The sequence below is a fragment of the Macaca fascicularis genome, chromosome 20, assembly GCF_037993035.2.
Source record: "Macaca fascicularis isolate 582-1 chromosome 20, T2T-MFA8v1.1".
NCBI lineage: Eukaryota > Metazoa > Chordata > Mammalia > Primates > Cercopithecidae > Macaca > Macaca fascicularis.
The window spans coordinates 11,961,753-11,977,792 of record NC_088394.1 but is presented as its reverse complement, the minus strand read 5'-3'; the positions used below and the strand labels follow the sequence as shown (position 1 = coordinate 11,977,792).

The 16,040-nt window shown below is 51.5% G+C and overlaps 4 protein-coding genes and 1 pseudogene across 4 annotated transcripts; all 5 read left to right on the top strand.

Annotated features, from left to right (window-relative positions):
- The first annotated feature begins 376 nt into the window (after window positions 1–376).
- Window positions 377–895, top strand: PRM1 (protamine 1). Its single transcript, XM_005591258.4, has 2 exons — window positions 377–604; window positions 696–895. The coding sequence occupies exons 1-2, from the start codon at window positions 493–495 to the stop codon at window positions 737–739; spliced, it is 156 nt and encodes a 51-aa protein (XP_005591315.1). The 5' UTR covers window positions 377–492; the 3' UTR covers window positions 740–895.
- A 4,995-nt stretch (window positions 896–5,890) lies between these two features.
- PRM2 (protamine 2) lies at window positions 5,891–6,585 on the top strand. Its single transcript, XM_015442627.3, is given in 3 exon segments — window positions 5,891–6,274; window positions 6,392–6,422; window positions 6,424–6,585. Coding segments are annotated over 3 exon segments (429 nt in total). The 5' UTR covers window positions 5,891–6,000; the 3' UTR covers window positions 6,548–6,585.
- A 1,197-nt stretch (window positions 6,586–7,782) lies between these two features.
- On the top strand, window positions 7,783–11,723 carry PRM3 (protamine 3). The gene has a single exon (XM_074027772.1). The coding sequence runs from the start codon at window positions 8,811–8,813 to the stop codon at window positions 9,132–9,134; it is 324 nt and encodes a 107-aa protein (XP_073883873.1). The 5' UTR covers window positions 7,783–8,810; the 3' UTR covers window positions 9,135–11,723.
- Window positions 8,163–8,286, top strand: LOC123570718 (small nucleolar RNA SNORA48; annotated as a pseudogene).
- A 1,320-nt stretch (window positions 11,724–13,043) lies between the features above and the next one.
- Window positions 13,044–14,626, top strand: TNP2 (transition protein 2). The gene is made up of 2 exons (XM_045382256.2): window positions 13,044–13,584; window positions 14,454–14,626. Exons 1-2 carry the CDS (start codon window positions 13,176–13,178, stop codon window positions 14,468–14,470), a joined length of 426 nt encoding a protein of 141 aa, XP_045238191.1. The 5' UTR covers window positions 13,044–13,175; the 3' UTR covers window positions 14,471–14,626.
- Window positions 14,627–16,040: the final 1,414 nt, after the last annotated feature.

Below are 16,040 nucleotides of genomic sequence, written 5' to 3'. Positions count from 1 at the left end.
GTCTCAAAAATAAATAAATAAATAAAATAAATAAATAATAAAGAAATTTTAAAAAACAAAAAAATAATAATACTCCTTAACAAGGGCATGTCTGTCTTGTTTATCACTATATACCAGGGCCTAGGCCAAAATCTGGCATGGAGCAGGCCAAAATATTAACAGTAATATTTTGTTAATTGAATAACTAGATGATTGCTCCCACGGAGGAATCATCTTGTATTGCCCCGGCTGTGACATAGGCAGCCCCTACACTCGGGGGCCTACCCGCCCCTCACATGCCCATATATGGACATGATGCAGGCCACCTGGCCATGGTTTGTGAGGTCCCAGCCCCTTTGCCCTCACAATGACCAACAGCCTCCTGGCATCTATAAGAGGCTGCAGAGCTGGCCCCTGACTCACAGCCCACAGAGTTCCACCTGCTCACAGGTTGGCTGGCTCAGCCAAGGTGGTGCCCTGCTCTGAGCATTCAGGCCAAGCCCATCCCGCACCATGGCCAGGTACAGATGCTGTCGCAGCCAGAGCCGGAGCAGATGCTGCCGCCGGAGACGAAGATGTCGCAGACGAAGGAGGCGGAGATGCCGGGCACGGAGGAGAGCCATGAGTAAGTGGGCCCAGCTGAGGGGGGGCTGGGGCTGGGGCTGGGGGCTCTCGGGGCCCAGTCTTCCTCTCACCACCTTTCTTGGTCTCACCAGGGTGCTGCCGCCGCAGGTACAGGCTGAGGTGTAGAAGATACTAATTGCACAAAATAGCACGTCCACCAAACTCCTGCCTGAGAATTTTACCAGACTTCACGACCCTCTTGCCACATCTTGAAAACGCCACCATCCAATGAAAATCAGGAGCCTGCTAAGGAACAATGCCGCCTGTCAATAAATGTTGAAAAGTCATCCCACTCTTGTCTCCTTGTCCTTGAGAGGGTAGGCTCAGGGGGCAGGAGGGCTCAGGGATGAGCAGAGGGGGAAAGGGCCTGGGCATGCGACAGGGGAAAGATGTCGGTGGGGGGGACATGAGAGACAGTTGTCACGCCGGGTTTTGTTACAAACTCTTTTTTTTTTGAGACGGAGTCTCAATCTGCTGCCCAGGCGGGAGTGCAGTGGCGCTATCTCAGCTCACTGCAAGCTCCGCCTCCTGGGTTCACGCCATTCTCCTGCCTCAGCCTCCCGAGTAGCTGGGACTACAGGCGCCGCCACCACGCCCAGCTAATTTTTTGTATTTTTAGTAGAGATGGGATTTAACCGTGTTAGCCAGGATGGTCTCGATCTCCTGACCTCATAATCCACCTGCCTCAGCCTCCCAAAGTGCTGGGATTACAGGCGTGAGCCACCGTGCCCAGCCATTGTTCCAAACTCTTAGTAGTACCAACAAGTCACAACCAACATCTGCCTCCCCAAGTCACAAACAGAACCAGTCTCTCAATTCACAACCAGAACCTGCCTCCCAAACTCTCTTAACAGATCCCTACCCAGTGGGGTGCTGTAGCCAGGTCTCTCGAGTTTGAGGACCCACTGTGTACAATTTCCGCACTCTGCTTGGTGACCTCATCTTGGCAGCTTGAAATGGACCATGGAGTATTTACAGAAATTAGCAAATGCTACAAATCTGGGTTCCCTCCATCCCTGGAACCCCAAAGCCAGTTAAACATTTACCAGCTGGGACTCAAGATTGAACCAGCTCATCCTATCTGACCTGTCCCCTAGCTGCCCACCCCGGTAGCTGAAATTTCCATTCTTCAACAAAGGAACTCTTAGGTTAAAACTTAAATAGATTAAGCCAGTCACGATCAGGAAAATTAAATTCAAAACTGTTTATTCCTCATTCCATGCTAGAAGTTTTCAGCCCCATTTGCGTACAAAGATAACTTGTCCAGGTAGCAGCGGACCTGAACTTTTCACATTTAATCAAGTGCCATTAAGGAAGTTTCTTATCTGCAATCCTGTAAACTCAAACATTTTTGTTAACCACTGGTTTCTTTACTCTTTGGGGCACAGTTTCACAGCCTTATGTCCACTTGAGGAAACAAAGGTTAACTTGTCCGTCAGATCGGACCTAAGTCCACACTCAAGCCGTATGATATACTACCTATACTAAAATTTCTAAGGCAAGGGTTTAAGACCCCAGTGAGATTTGGGGAAGGATCAGGAGTGAAGCAGCCACCCAGACACAAGAAATCCTAATGGGCACTGGTCTACTTGGCTCACTCACAGCCTAGGAAAGCCCACCTCTCTGATTCCTTGACACAGGCCCTGGGTCACAGTCATTTCATGATGGTAAAGCAAACCCAAAGCATTTCAGCAGAGACCAGAGGCTCTGAGACCCAGTTCTATGAAGTGACAGGGCCCACCAAGCACCTCAGAAATGTCACGGTATGACTTCTGTTTATGGGGCACCAACTGTGTGCCTGGTATTCTGCACAAATCACTTCCTTTTTTTTTTTTTTTTTTTGAGACAAGGTCTCTGTCTGTCACCCAGGCTAGAATAGAGTGCAGTGGCACAAACACAGTTCACTGCAGCCTCAACCTCCTGGGCTCAAGTGATTCCCCTACCTCAGCCTCCTGGCCTCCTGAGTAGCTGGGACCACAGATACGCACGACCACGCCTGGCTAATTTTTCTAATCTTTTTGTAGAGATGATGTCTCACTTTGTCGCCCAGGCTGGTCTCAAACTCCTGGGCTTAAGCATTTCTCCTGCCTTGGCCTCCCAGAGTGCTGTGATTACAGGCATGAGCCACTGCATTCCCCTACGGCGGTATCAACAACCTTGTTCTTGGCCGGGTGCGGTGGCTCACACCTGTAATCCCAGCACTTTGGGAGGCCGAAGCGGGTGGATCGCGAGGTCAGGAGATTGAGACCATCCTGGCTAACACGGTGAAACCCCGTCTCTACTACAGATACAAAAAAACTAGCCGGGCGAGGTGGTAGGTGCCTGTAGTCCCAGCTACTCGGGAGGCTGAGGCAGGAGAATGGCGTGAACCTGGGAGGCAGAGCTTGAAGTGAGCCGAGATTGCACCACTGCACTCCAGCCTGGGCAACGGAGTGAGACTCTGTCTCAAAAAAAAAAAAAAAAAAAAAAAAAACCAAAAACCCTTGTTCTTTCAAAGGAGCACATGAGAGTTCAGTGCTAGCCCCAGCACTACCATGACCCTAATCTGATCATTTAGCAATGACTCCCCATAACACAGTTGGATCATGACAGCAGCTTGGCTGGACAGGCAGACCCCCGGGTGTGCCTTTTTTTTTTTTTTTTTTTTTTTTTGAGACGGAGTCTCGCTCTGTCACCCAGGCTGGAGTGCAGTGGCCGGATCTCGGCTCACTGCAAGCTCCGCCTCCCAGGTTCACGCCATTCTCCTGCCTCAGCCTCCCGAGTAGCTGGGACTATAGGCACCCGCCACCTCGCCCGGCTAGTTTTTTGTATTTTTTAGTAGAGACGGGGTTTCACCGTGTTAGCCAGGATGGTCTTGATCTCCTGACCTCGTGATCCACCTGTCTCGGCCTCCCAAAGTGCTGGGATTACAGGCGTGAGCCACTGCGCCCGGCCTTTTTTTTTTTTTTTTTTTAGATAGGGTCTTGTTCTGTCACCCAGGCTGGAGTGCAATAGTAGGAACATGGCTCACTGCAGCCTTGACCTCCTATGCTCAAGCAATCCTCCCATCCTAGCCTCCTGAGTAGCAGGGACTACAGGCACATGCCACCACGGACCCAGGCTATTTTTTTTTTTTTTTTTTTTGTAGACAGGACCCTCACTATGTTGCCCAGGCTGGTCTCAAACTCCTGGGCTCAATGATCCTCCCACCTTGGCCTCTCAAAGTGCTAGGATTACAGGTGTGAGCCACCACACCCAGCCCCTTCTTATTTTATTTTATTTTATTTTTTTAGATGAAGTTTCGCTCTTGTTGCCCAGGAGTGCAATGGTGCCATCTCAGATCACTGCAACCTCTGCCTCCTGGGTACAAGCAATTCTCCTGCCTCAGCCTCCTGAGTAGCTGGGATCACAGGCGCCCGCCACCACGCCTGGCTAATTTTTGTGTATTTAGTAGAGATGGGGTTTCACCATGTTGACCAGGCTGGTCTTGAACTTCTGACCTCAGGTGATCCACCTGCCTCAGCCTCCCAAAGTGCTAGGATTATAGGTGTGAGCCACCATGCCCTGCTCCACCCCTTCCTATTTTCATCAGCAAGCTCTGGCCATGAATATTTGACTTAGCAGGACGTAGTAAGGCCTCAGCATTTATATTTTTAACACGTGCCCTAGAGAGCTTGAGGGCCATTATAAAGGACCTTCTTATCCCCAAAGAGAGGCAGCACAGAAACACCAAGGGTCTGGCAATATCACCCATCACCTCCTGCAAGGATCTGAAGATTAAGCCTTCTGAATTTGTTTCCTATTGCTGCTGTGACAGATCACCACAAATTTTGTAGCTTTAACAACATAAATGTATTATCTTACAGGTCTGCAGTTCGGAATTCTGAAAGAAGTCTCATGGGGCTAAAATCAAGGGGTCAGCAGGGCTGTGTTCCTCCTGGATGCACCAGGGGAGGATAACCCATTTCCTTATCCATCCCAGCTTCTAGAGGCTGCCTGCATTCCTTGGCTTGTAGCCTCTCCCTCCATCTTCAAAGCCAGCAGTGTGGCATCTCTGAATTTCTCTTCCTATGAGCTTCCTGCCTCCCTATCCTCTCTTCTAAGGGCCTTTGTGACTCTACTGGGCCAGCCCAGATCATCAAGGATGATCTCTACATCTTCAGGTCCTTAAATGTGTGTATCTGCCATATTCCCACATTCTCCCTGCCCTCCACGAAAGGGAAACTGGTTTTGCAGTTTCTGTGATTCTGATCCTGGACTTTAATGGGATCATCAAAGTTCAATGAGAAGCCCTGGCAAGGCTGAGCAGGAGGGGAGAAGATGCTTATTTTAGAGGTAGAGAGGGGAGCATCCCCTGGGCTAGGGAGTAGGTGGAGAGCCAAGGGTATGACTAAAACCAGGCTGTCTCCGTCTGAATGCTGGCCCGGCCTGGCCTTCTCAGCAGAGTGAGCAACTCAATGTCTTCATGCCTATTTACCCCACAGAAAATGGGGATTGTAAGAGTGAGGAATGCCAGGGTGGTGGCTCACACCTGTAATCCCAGCACTCTGGGAGGCTGACATGGGAGGCTCACTTGAGGCCAGGAGTATGAGACCAGCCAGGGCAATATGGTGAAACCCTATCTATCTCTACAAAAAATACAAAAAATTAGCTAGGAGTGGCAGCACACGCCTATAGTCCCAGCTACTCGGGAGGCTGAGGTGGGAGGATCATCTGAGCCGGAGGGGTAGAGGCTGCAGTGATCTATGATTGCACAACTGCACTCCAGCCTGGGCAACAGATACTGTCTCAAAAAAAAAAAAAAAAAAAAAAAAAAAAGAGAGAGAGAGAGAGAGAGAAAATGAGTGAATGTATGGTAAATAAATGTATCAATGCTTGGCACATAGGAGTTATTAGGGAACTGTTTGCTGCTGTTACCATCTTAACAGTAAACTGTGTGCACAGAGAGCCAAGCATGTAAGTCCCTTCCACATGGCAGCTATGGCACAGCAGCGAGTTGGCAAGGAAGCTTCCAACTGACAGTGTGCGTGCCCACTGGCTTGGGGGGATGAGGGCTTGCATTAGACAAGAAAACACCTGCCATCTGTATGGTTGCACCTGCTGCAAGAGACAGAGGACACGCTTTACAGGCAAGGCAAGGGGGTCTCTCACCCTTCCAGCTCTGCAGCTTGGGTGCCAGGGCCCTGCTAGCTGTGACCCCTGGCCCTGTGCTGCCCTCACAGAGGAGGCTGGGCAGGGTGGGGACGGGGCGGGGCCGCCGAGTCATAGTGGGCGCCCCCTTTATATACAAGCTTCCGGGGAGCCTCGCAGACCAGACCAACAGTAACACCAAGGGCAGGTGGGCAGGCCTCAGCCCTCCTCCCCCACCCCAGGGCCCACTGCAGCCTCAGCCCAGGAGCCACCAGCTCTCCCAACACCATGGTCCGATACCGCATGAGGAGCCTGAGCGAACGCCCGCACGAGGTGCACGGGCAGCAGGTGCATGGGCAAGACCAAGGACACAACGGCCAAGAGGAGCAGGGGCTGAACCCGGAGCACGTCGAGGTCTACGAAAGGACCCACCGAGGCCACTCTCACCATAGGCGCAGGCGCTGCTCTCGAAGGAGGCTGCACCGGATCCACAGACGGCGGCATCGCTCCTGCAGAAGGCGCAGAAGACGCTCCTGCAGGCACCGGAGGAGGCATCGCAGAGGTCTGCCTGCACCCCCGCCTTGCCCTGCATGCCCCTGACCATCCCAGGCACAGGAGGGAGGTTGGGACCCACCCCACCTGGCAAAGGCTCCAGCCCCCAACCCCCATCCCCACCCAGAGTCCCTAGGTGCCTCCCTCAACCAGAACTTTTTCCCAAAAGGCTGCAGAACCAGGAGGAGAAGATGCAGAAGGCACTAAGCTTCTTGGGCCCCTCACCCCCGGCTGGAAATTAAGAAAAAGTCACCTGCCCAAGAAACACCAAGAGAGGCCATAGCAATTCCCCTCCATCAAATGCTCAAGCCCCCAGCTGGAAGAGAAAGTCACCTGCCCAGGAAACACCAAGTGAGGCCATAGCAACTCCCCTACATCAAATGCTCAAGCCCTGAGTTGCCGCTGAGAAGTCCACAAGATCTGAGTGAAATGAGCAAAAGTCACCTGCCCAATAAAGCTTGACAAGACATTGCTGGCCTGTTGGGTTTCCTTTGCGTGAATCACATTTCCTTTGCATGAATCACACAAACTTGGATTCCCTCATGCCCAGGGTGGGTAGAGGCTTCTCTGCAGTCCTTCCTCAGGGGTGGGTAGGGCAGGAGCTCTGCTGCTCTGAGGGCGCCTAGGAGAGGGTTACTGTGCCTGGGAGGCCACCCTGTGATGCTGTCCTGTCTATCGCACATCGTTCCATGGAGTCAAAGGCCACATTAGTCTGTCTGGATCCCCCTCCAGTGAAAAATCCGATCCTACCCCATGAAAGGAGAAAATGGTTAGAACAGATTGAGCCCTAATTAAGTCACAAAGATGTCAAGGCACCTTGTGGCCATATTTAAAAGGCTTTCTGTGTGCCACAGTTTAAAAACACAGATGTTGGGTGGTTGGAAGTATAAGGAAGTGTAAACGGTGGGGGCAGAGGAGCAGTACAGGCAATGGCTTCAAGGTGGGGAGCAGGTCTGGCGTGCTCCAGCAACAACTCGGTCAGCACAGAGGGGGCAAAAGGCAAGGAGCAGATGAATGCAGAGTAATGGGCTGGGCTGTGTGAAGCCTGTGCTGGCTGACGCCTCTGGAGACCCAGTGAGAATCCGATCCTTGCTGCTTCCTCTCCTCGGCCTGTGGCTACATCACTCCTGTCTGAAATCAAGGATCCTTGTGATTGCACTGAGGGACTTTCTGGACAACCCAGGATAACCTCCCCATCTCACAATCCTTACATCATAGATTCCAGGATCAGGATTGGCATTTAGCCAACCACAGCCACTGAGGACTGCGGGGATAAAACTGGCAAGATCCAATCCATATGTTGGAAAATGGATTCCTGGTGCTCAGAAATGACCAATTTTTAAGAAGCAATGAGTTTCTGAAAAAAATACAAAATATATATATATATATAATATAAAAAAATATATATTTATCTAAAATATATATATATATATATATATATATATTTTTTTTTTTTGAGATGGAGTTTTGCTCTTGTCACCCAGGCTGGAGTGCAGTGGTGCGATCTTGGCTTACTGCAACCTGCACCTCCTGGGTTCAAGTGATTCTCCTGCCTAACCTCCTGAGTAGCTGGAGGAGCTTTAAAAAAATATTTTGGGGGTATTTTTAGTAAAGACAGGGTTTCACAATATTGGCCGGGCTGCACTCGAACTTCTGACCTCAGATGACCCACCTGCCTCACCTCCCAAAGTGTTGGGATTACAGGTGTGAGCCACCATGCCTGACCTGAAAAAATTTAAATTTAATACCACTGCAGTGTACAAAAGACTCATTTCAATGTATAAAAGACAAAGTCCTAAAACCGCTCCCCGCATGCTGAAATGGTGCCACACAGATGGGGAACCTTGCCAAGACTTCAAAGAGACCTGTGGCCCTAAAACACTTAAGAGGTTGTCACTCCACCCTGACCTGGGCAGAGTGGCATCTGGTTGGTGGTGTCCATCTTGCATCAGTCAGAGACAAAGCAACCCCTTGTTCATCTCAGCTTGGTTTCTGGCCTGTGCCCATGCCTTGGACAAACAGAAAAAGCTTAGGAGCCGTTGCTTTTCAAGAAGATTTCACACTTTCAGGCCCCCGAAGGAAGAGTTCCAAGGGTTCCTGAGTTTGATGAAGGCAGAGCTTACAGAGTGCATACACTTTAAGCACACAGCTTGATGATTTATTTCCAAGGGTCAGCAGTCAAGAAACTCGACAGAGACAGCTCTCGCTGGCTGGCGATTTCTGGGATGTGGGGAGGAGTCTGTGTGTGCCCCTCCTGCTTCTAGAAATTCAATCTCTAACTCCCATCCCAGCTACAAGTGAAACTTTCTCCAGGGCAAATGAGGTCTATGGTGTCGGCATCCGCACTGGCCCCAGTGCTCAGCCTTGCAGACCTTCCCTGTGAGGGCTGGCAGCTGCCAGTGGCTGAGGCCTGAGTTGGCTGTTGGCTCAGACCCAGGTTCCTGAGGGGGGCGGGCTCCCTTTGTGATGTCAGCATCCTGCCCCCACTCACAGCCCCTTCACCAACCACCTCACCTCCTTGTCCAGAGAGACAGGCAACGTGGACCATGGGTTCCCGCTGTGCCAAGCTCAACACAGGCCACAGCCCAGGCCACAGCACAGGCCACAGTATGGGCCACAGCATGGGCCATGGCCGGGGCCACGAATCCTCCATGAAGAAGCTCGTGGCCTGCGTCAGTCAAGATAACTTCTCCTTGTCATCAGAAGGTGAGGAAGAGGAGGAAGAGGAGGAGGAAGGGGAAGAGGAGGAGGAAGAAGAGCTGCCAGTGCAGGGCAAGCTGCTGCTGATGGAGCCTGAGCGGCAGGAGGAGGGCCAGGAGGACAACGCTGAGGCCCAGAAGAGCCCCGAGTCCAAGCAGACACACTCCTGACCCGCGACGAAGGCCCAGGAAGGGACACCCACTGCTGCTCCGGCGACAGCATTCAGAGAAGAGTCAATAAAAAGTCTCTGAGGAATCCTCCCTGTCTCTGGTTTCCCCTCACCCTATCCCTTCTGGTCCCACGTGTGCACGTGTGTGAATGCATGTGTGTGGGTGCACGTGGAGGGAGGCCAGCTGCCAAGGAAGGCTGAAGAGCGGGGCTCGGTGACCTTGTTCCCAAGCCCCAGCCAGAGGTTCAGGGGCTTTGGGAGGGGGAGATCATCTCAGCCGAATCTTCCTGTCTCTGGGACAGGGGAAATTCCTCTCCTAGTCCCAGCACACCCCAACCGGGGGCACCCAGCAGGACAGGGTAACTGCCTTCATCGCAGTCCCCACGGTGCCGCCCCAACCATGGGCAGTCTTTAAGAACACTGGCTTGGGAGTTCAGCAGACCTGGGTTCAAATTTCTTTTCTGCTAGCTGCGTGCCCTTGAGCAAGTCACTGGGTGTCTTTGAGCCTCAGCCTGCCCCTCCTGGCATTTGGGGGAAGCTAATAGCTACTCATGGGTCACCTGATCAGGCGAATTAGCTTAAGGGCTGGGTGGGACCAGGCCTGGCACCAGTCAGTGCTGAACGATGACAGGGATTGTTGCTGGGGTCATGGTGGTTCCCTCTGGGTCCTTTTTGGCTGCGGACTCTTCCACTGCAAGTCCGTGCTGCTGGCGACCATCTGCACCCCTATCTGGAAGCTCACTCCTGCCTTCTTCAAGGGGTCTAGCCCTGGGGGCAGAGACAGTGCCCCATGAGAGCAGTAGGCAAAAGAGGCCCAGGGAGGCGACTGGGTACAGATGCAGAGCCTAGGCCCCATCCTCTCGCTCCGGGCTCGGTGCGCTTTCTGCAAGGAGCTTCAGAACGCGTCTGCCGCCCACCGACCGCCGGCTCCTCCCTCACTCCTTCCACCCCAAAGAAGCGACAAATGTGATCTCCGCCACATTCCCTCACAGTCCTCCAAGCACCAGCCACCTTGAGCTAATTCTCCTGATCGGCTGATCCCCTGTCCCTGAGGGGATCCTAGTTGGTACCGTGGCAGTGGGGCTGGGGGCTGGGGGATTTTCAGGGAAGCCTCGGTTTCTCTGGGGTCCATGTTTGAGAGTAGGAAGGGGCCTTGGGCTACCCTGAGGAGAGGCCACTGCTCTGCCCTGCAATGGCCTAGGGCAGAGGAGGCCCTGTTACCCCAATACTCCCAGTCCCACAAATGACTCGGTTGGTCAGCTTTGTCCTTTTGTCCAAGGCCCGAAGGTCCACCCGCCCATTCATTTGCCCAGGAAACATGAGCCGAGCCCCCGTTGTATGCCCCACAAGGTGCTAGTCACTAGGGGACCTGGTATTAATAAAACGCAGTCCCTGTCGTCCTGGGAGAGAGTTCACGGTCACAGGTGCGAGGGCAGGTATGTGACGTGCCGCACACCTGCTGCTGGGAGAGGTCAGCCCTCCCTGGGAGGACTGGAAAGGTGTGTGGAGGAGAGGCTGGTTGATGGCAGGCCACGGTCTCCATTCTAGGCTATGTGCTTGAGGGTTGGGGAAGTGGGGCGTTGGCAGTGGAGGAGCAGCAGGCCATGGGAAGAGGGGTCCAGAGACCCAGAGAGTCTTCACGGCTTGGTCTAGCGCACACCCCACAACCGGACCTGCTGAGCCCACCCGAGGCAGGGCCCTGAGAACCCTGCCGCAGGTGTCCCTCTAATCACCGAGAATCCCTTACTGACCCTGAGAGGCAGCCAGACCCGAATATGACTGGCTCTGTCCCTGATCGGCCAAGGGACTCTGGGCTGGTTACCCCACCTCTCTGAGCCTGTTCCCTCTTTGCTAAACGCAATCATTGTACCTGCCTCACGGGGTGCATTAGTTTCCTGGGGCTGCCATACCAAATGGCCACAAACTTGGTGGCTAAAACAACAGAAATGTATTCTCTGCAGTTCTGGAGGCCGGAAGTCCGAAGTCGAGGTGCCAGCTGGGCTGATCTCCCTCCCGAGGCCTTAGCAGAGAATCCTTCTTTGCCTCCTCTAGCTCACAGACCTCCAAGCTTGTCTCCATCTTTACATGGTTTCCTCTTCTGTCCCTGGGTGACACCTCTTCTGTCTCTCATAAGGACGTCTGTCATTGGATTTAGGGCCCACCCTAAATCCAATGCTAAGCCAACATGCTTATCTCAAGATTCTTAGCTTAATTACATCTGCAAAGACGCCTTTTCCAAATATCACACTGACAGGTTCTAGGAGTTAAAACGTGGACACAGATTTTTGGGGGCTGCCATTCAGTCCACTACAAAGGGTCACTGTGAGGTCTGAGGGCAAAGCTGTCTGGAGAGGGTGAGGCCCAGAGCACAGCCATGTAGAAAGCATTCAGTAAATGAAAGCAGTTCTCACTGTGAGAAATTTGACATGTTTATTCAGAAATAAACTGCAAAGCCTGGGCATATTGGCTCAGGCCTGTAGTCCCAGCACTTTGGGAGGCCAAAGCAGGAGGATATCTTGAGTTCATAAGTTCAAGACCCACCTAAGCAACAAAGTGAGACCCCCATCTCTACAAAAAAAAAAAAAAAAAAAAAAAAAAAAAAAAAAATAGACAGGTGTGGTGGCATGCACCTGTAGTCACAGCTACTCAGGAGGCTGAGGTGGGAGGATCGCTTGAGTCCAGGAGGTGGAGGCTGCAGTGAGCTGTAATAATGCCACTGCACTCTAGCCTGGGCAACAGAACAAGACCCTTTCTCAAAAAAGAAAAAGAAAAAAACTTCCATAAAAGCAGATGATTGCAAATCCTCAGAGCAAGAGGCAAAGTTGCACGTGGGCAGAGTGAGAGGTTGGCTTGGGCTGGGGGCCTGCTCAGGGAGGGGAGACAGAGAGAGAGGGAGTTCCATGCAGAGACAAGTGGGAAAGTACAGGCCAAGGGCTAAGCTCAAAGGCATCGGCCAAGACAGGGACGGGTGGAGGGCTCTGGATGGAAACCCAAAGACTAGAAGATCAAATGGCCTGGTGTTCAAACACAAGTCTGGGCTTTCTTCTAGAGGTGCTGGAGTGTTTGAGCAGGGACGGCATGATTCAAATGGTATGGCGAGGCTTCGTTAGCAGGGACGGGAAGAGAATCAAGAGGCAGAAACTGAAGGAGAGAGATGGGCTTCCAAGGACCTCCTGTAGCTTCACAAGCATCTTAGGCTCACAAGAATACCAGGAAACAAGCAAAGACACCCCTTTGTCACATAAGGCAACTAAGCCTCAGAAACCACAATGGCCTACCCAAGATTGAACATCAGTGCAAACTTGGATTTGAACCTGGCTCTGAATCTCCTGACTTTAGATCTGGCTAGGGAGGTAGGCTTGCCGGGCGAGCCCCAGGACCACCCCTTGGACCATGTGGTTACTCATCCATCCACCAAGCCATCTGGTCAATTCATCACCTCCCCATCATCTGGGCACTAATCATCTGTCTTAACAACTGTCCACCATTCAGCTGCCATCACCAGGGTCAGGGCTGCACTCCTGGCACCCAAGCTGCCCAGGAAGTTAAGAAAAAGACCTGACGATGCTGGTCAGTGATGTTTACTGAGCTCTTATTGTGGGCTGGGCCTGAGCTAACTGCTTGATATAAATTCTCTCCTTTATTAATAATTCTTCTAATGTCTGAATGAGGTCAGTACAATTATTGTCTCTATTCTGCAGAGATGGGGAAACTGGGACTTCTTCAGGTGAATCCCCAGGGCTGACCATGTAGAAAAAGCAGATCTGGGATGCAGACTCAGCTTAATCTGACCCAAGGGCTCCTACCCTGAACCAGCAGCTGGGACTACCCCCAGGGTACCCCTGAGGGCTGCCCCAGCCTGGGGGTGAGGGTAAGGGGTAGGGGGCTTTGTCTTGGCTGGGCCACATCTGTCACACCGCTGTGGCCTGTGCCATCATAATCAGCCCCAACTATATAACCAGGGGCTGCCAGAGCCTCTGTAAAGCTAGGCCTGCTGGGAGAGGACGAAGAGGAGGCCCTGCCCCTCCAAACGTGGCCTCCTATGGACACCAAGACTCACAGCCTTCCTATCACCCACACCCAGCTCCACAGCAACTCTCGGCCCCAAAGCCGCAGTCAGTGCACCTGCACCCACCACTGCCAGACCTTCAGCCAGAGTTGCAGACAGAGCCAGCGTGGCAGCCGGAGCCGGAGTTCCAGCCAGAGCCCGGCTACCCACCAGAACCCAACCGGAGCCCACAGCTCATCCGGCTGCCAGAGCCAGAGTCCCAACGCCAGCCCACCACCAAAGCGCCACAAAAAGACCATGAACTCCCACCACTCTCCCACGCGGCCCACCATCCTGCACAGCAGCTGCCCCAAGAACAGAAAGAACTTGGAAGGCAAGCTGAACAAGAAAAAAATGGCCAAGAGGATCCAGCAGGTGTACAAAACCAAGAAGCGGAGCTCAGGTATCCTTTAAGGAGGTGGGAAGGGCCACAGAGCCCACAGATGATGGGGAGCAGACCTTGGGGGCAGTGAGAGGAAGGCTGCAGCCAGGTCACAGAGGAACCACAGGCAAGGGTGAAGAGGGAGAAGAGAAACAATGACAGTTGGCTAGTATGATATGTTGATTGATGGACAGGTTCTTTGGATAAATTGGATGGGTTGATTAGGAGGATGGAAAGATTAGCTAGATGGAAGCATGAATTGGGTTGAGAGGTTGGGTGGATGACTGGGTGGGTAAATAATAAATAGGTAATAGGATAGTTGGAAGAATGCATTGGTTGAATGATAGGAAGTTTGGATGTGATTAGCTGGATGGATGAATAAATGGATAAATGCACTAGTTCACTCATTATTGGTTAGGTAGATGATTAGTTGGAAGAATATGGTTGGTGGACATGAATTGCTTGGATATAGAGTTAAATAGATGTGAAAGTTTTGATGGGTTGATCTGATTGGTTAAATAATGGTTGGCTAGGTAGGCTAGTTTAGATGAAGGGATGATGTTGATAAATTTATCTTAATAGAGTAATATAGAGTAATTGAATGAACTGATAGATGGAAGAATAGATATCTAGACTAATGGGATGGAATGGGAAAGAAATGTTGAATAAATGAATGGAATGGGTGAACTAATGAATGGATGGATGAGAAATGGAAGGGATAAATGGATGGATAGATGGATTCACATAGGTCAAAAGGACACTGAAGGTAGTCTAACTCTATCTACGCCCCATATTCAATCACAAATGAGTAGCTGTAAGATCCACAGGAGGTCAGTGACTTCATGAAGTCCTCAGCTATTAAAAGTTCCTTTCTCACTCTTATCCCTTAGGACGGAAATCCAACTAATGAGACTGCACTCCTTGGCTTGTTCCTGCGTGTTTCACCCAAATGAGAAACGCTATCATGCATAGAATGCTAGGACGAAGTCAATCTTCTTGCAGGAACATGTTACTATGGTGATTTCTACGCAACACTAATTAAAGCTTGTACCCTGGAAGACTATCCCTGAGTAGTCATTTTAGAGTCATTTTGATTTCACTAATAAAGGCGTTATGTGTTTTGGGGGCCTGCACAGGGGCAGAAATGAATGGGGGTGGGACGCCAAGAAGCCTGCAGAGTCCACTTTGCTTGGATAACAATATTTTGCCCTGTACACTTCCACATGGGTGTGTACATATGTGGACACATAAGATGCGCACAGGTCCATACTCTATTCATGTGATCCACATGTATGTAGCCCAAGGAGACAGGAAGAGGGGTTCAGAATGTGCCTTTTGCAATCCAGAGCATCCTGAGTTTGAATCCTGGCTCATCTTTCGTACGTGCTGTGTGACCTTGAACTGTGACCAACCTCTGAGCCTCACTTGCTGATTCTGCAATATAGTACCAACCTCAAGGTTCCTCAAAGCGGCCATTTCAATCAACTTTTACTAAGGGACCAAAGACTGTTCAGGGGCTGTGCTGGGCTCTGGGAACAGAACTAGAGAACACACAAGGCCCTGCCCTCATGGAACTTACAGTCCAAACACAAGACTTGTCAGAATGAGCTGTATCAAGGGAGCAGGGTGATGTCATGTCCCCGTGAGGGAATGAGCCTGGGTTAGAACTTGTGTTCCAGAGGAGCTGGCATAGAATCTGAAGGTGCTGGGACATGAGCTGGGACCATCTCACTCTGTCACCCAGGTTGGGGGTTAGTGATACAATCATGGCTCACTGTAGCCTCGATCTCCCAGGCTCAAGCCATTCTCCTGCTTCAGGTTCCTGAGTAGCATGACATGTACCACCATGTTTAGCTATTTTTGACTTCTCGCTCTGTCGCCCAGGCTGGAGGGCAGTGGCGCCATCTCAGCTCATTGTAACCTCCGCCTCCTGGGTTCAAGCGATTCTCCTGCCTCAGCCTCCCGAGTAGCTGGGATTACAGGCGCCCATCACACCTGGCTAATTTTTATGTTTTTTTTTCCCCACTGTGCAGGCGTTCTGTCACTGCTTTTAATTTTTATTTCATTTTACTTTAAGTTCTGGGATACATGTGCTGAACGTGCAGATGTGTTACATAGGTATACATGTGCCTTGGTGGTTTGCTGCACCTGTCAACCCGTCATCTAGGTTTTAAGCCCTGCGTGCATTAGGCATTTGTCCTAATGCTCTCCCTTCCCATTCCCCCCACACCCCAATTTTTGTATTTTTTTAGTGGAGATGAGGTTTCACCATGTTGGTCAGGCTGGTCTCAAACTCCTGACCTCAAGTGATTCACCCGCCTTGGCCTCCCAAAGTGCTGGGATTACAGGTGTGAGCCACCATGCCCGGCCGCCTGGTGTGTTTTCAAAGTGGTGCGGCTGCTATGTGGAGGCTGGATTGCAGGGGATGGGACAGGGTACAGCAATTGGCAGAATGGCAGCCTGGTCTAGCAGAGAGA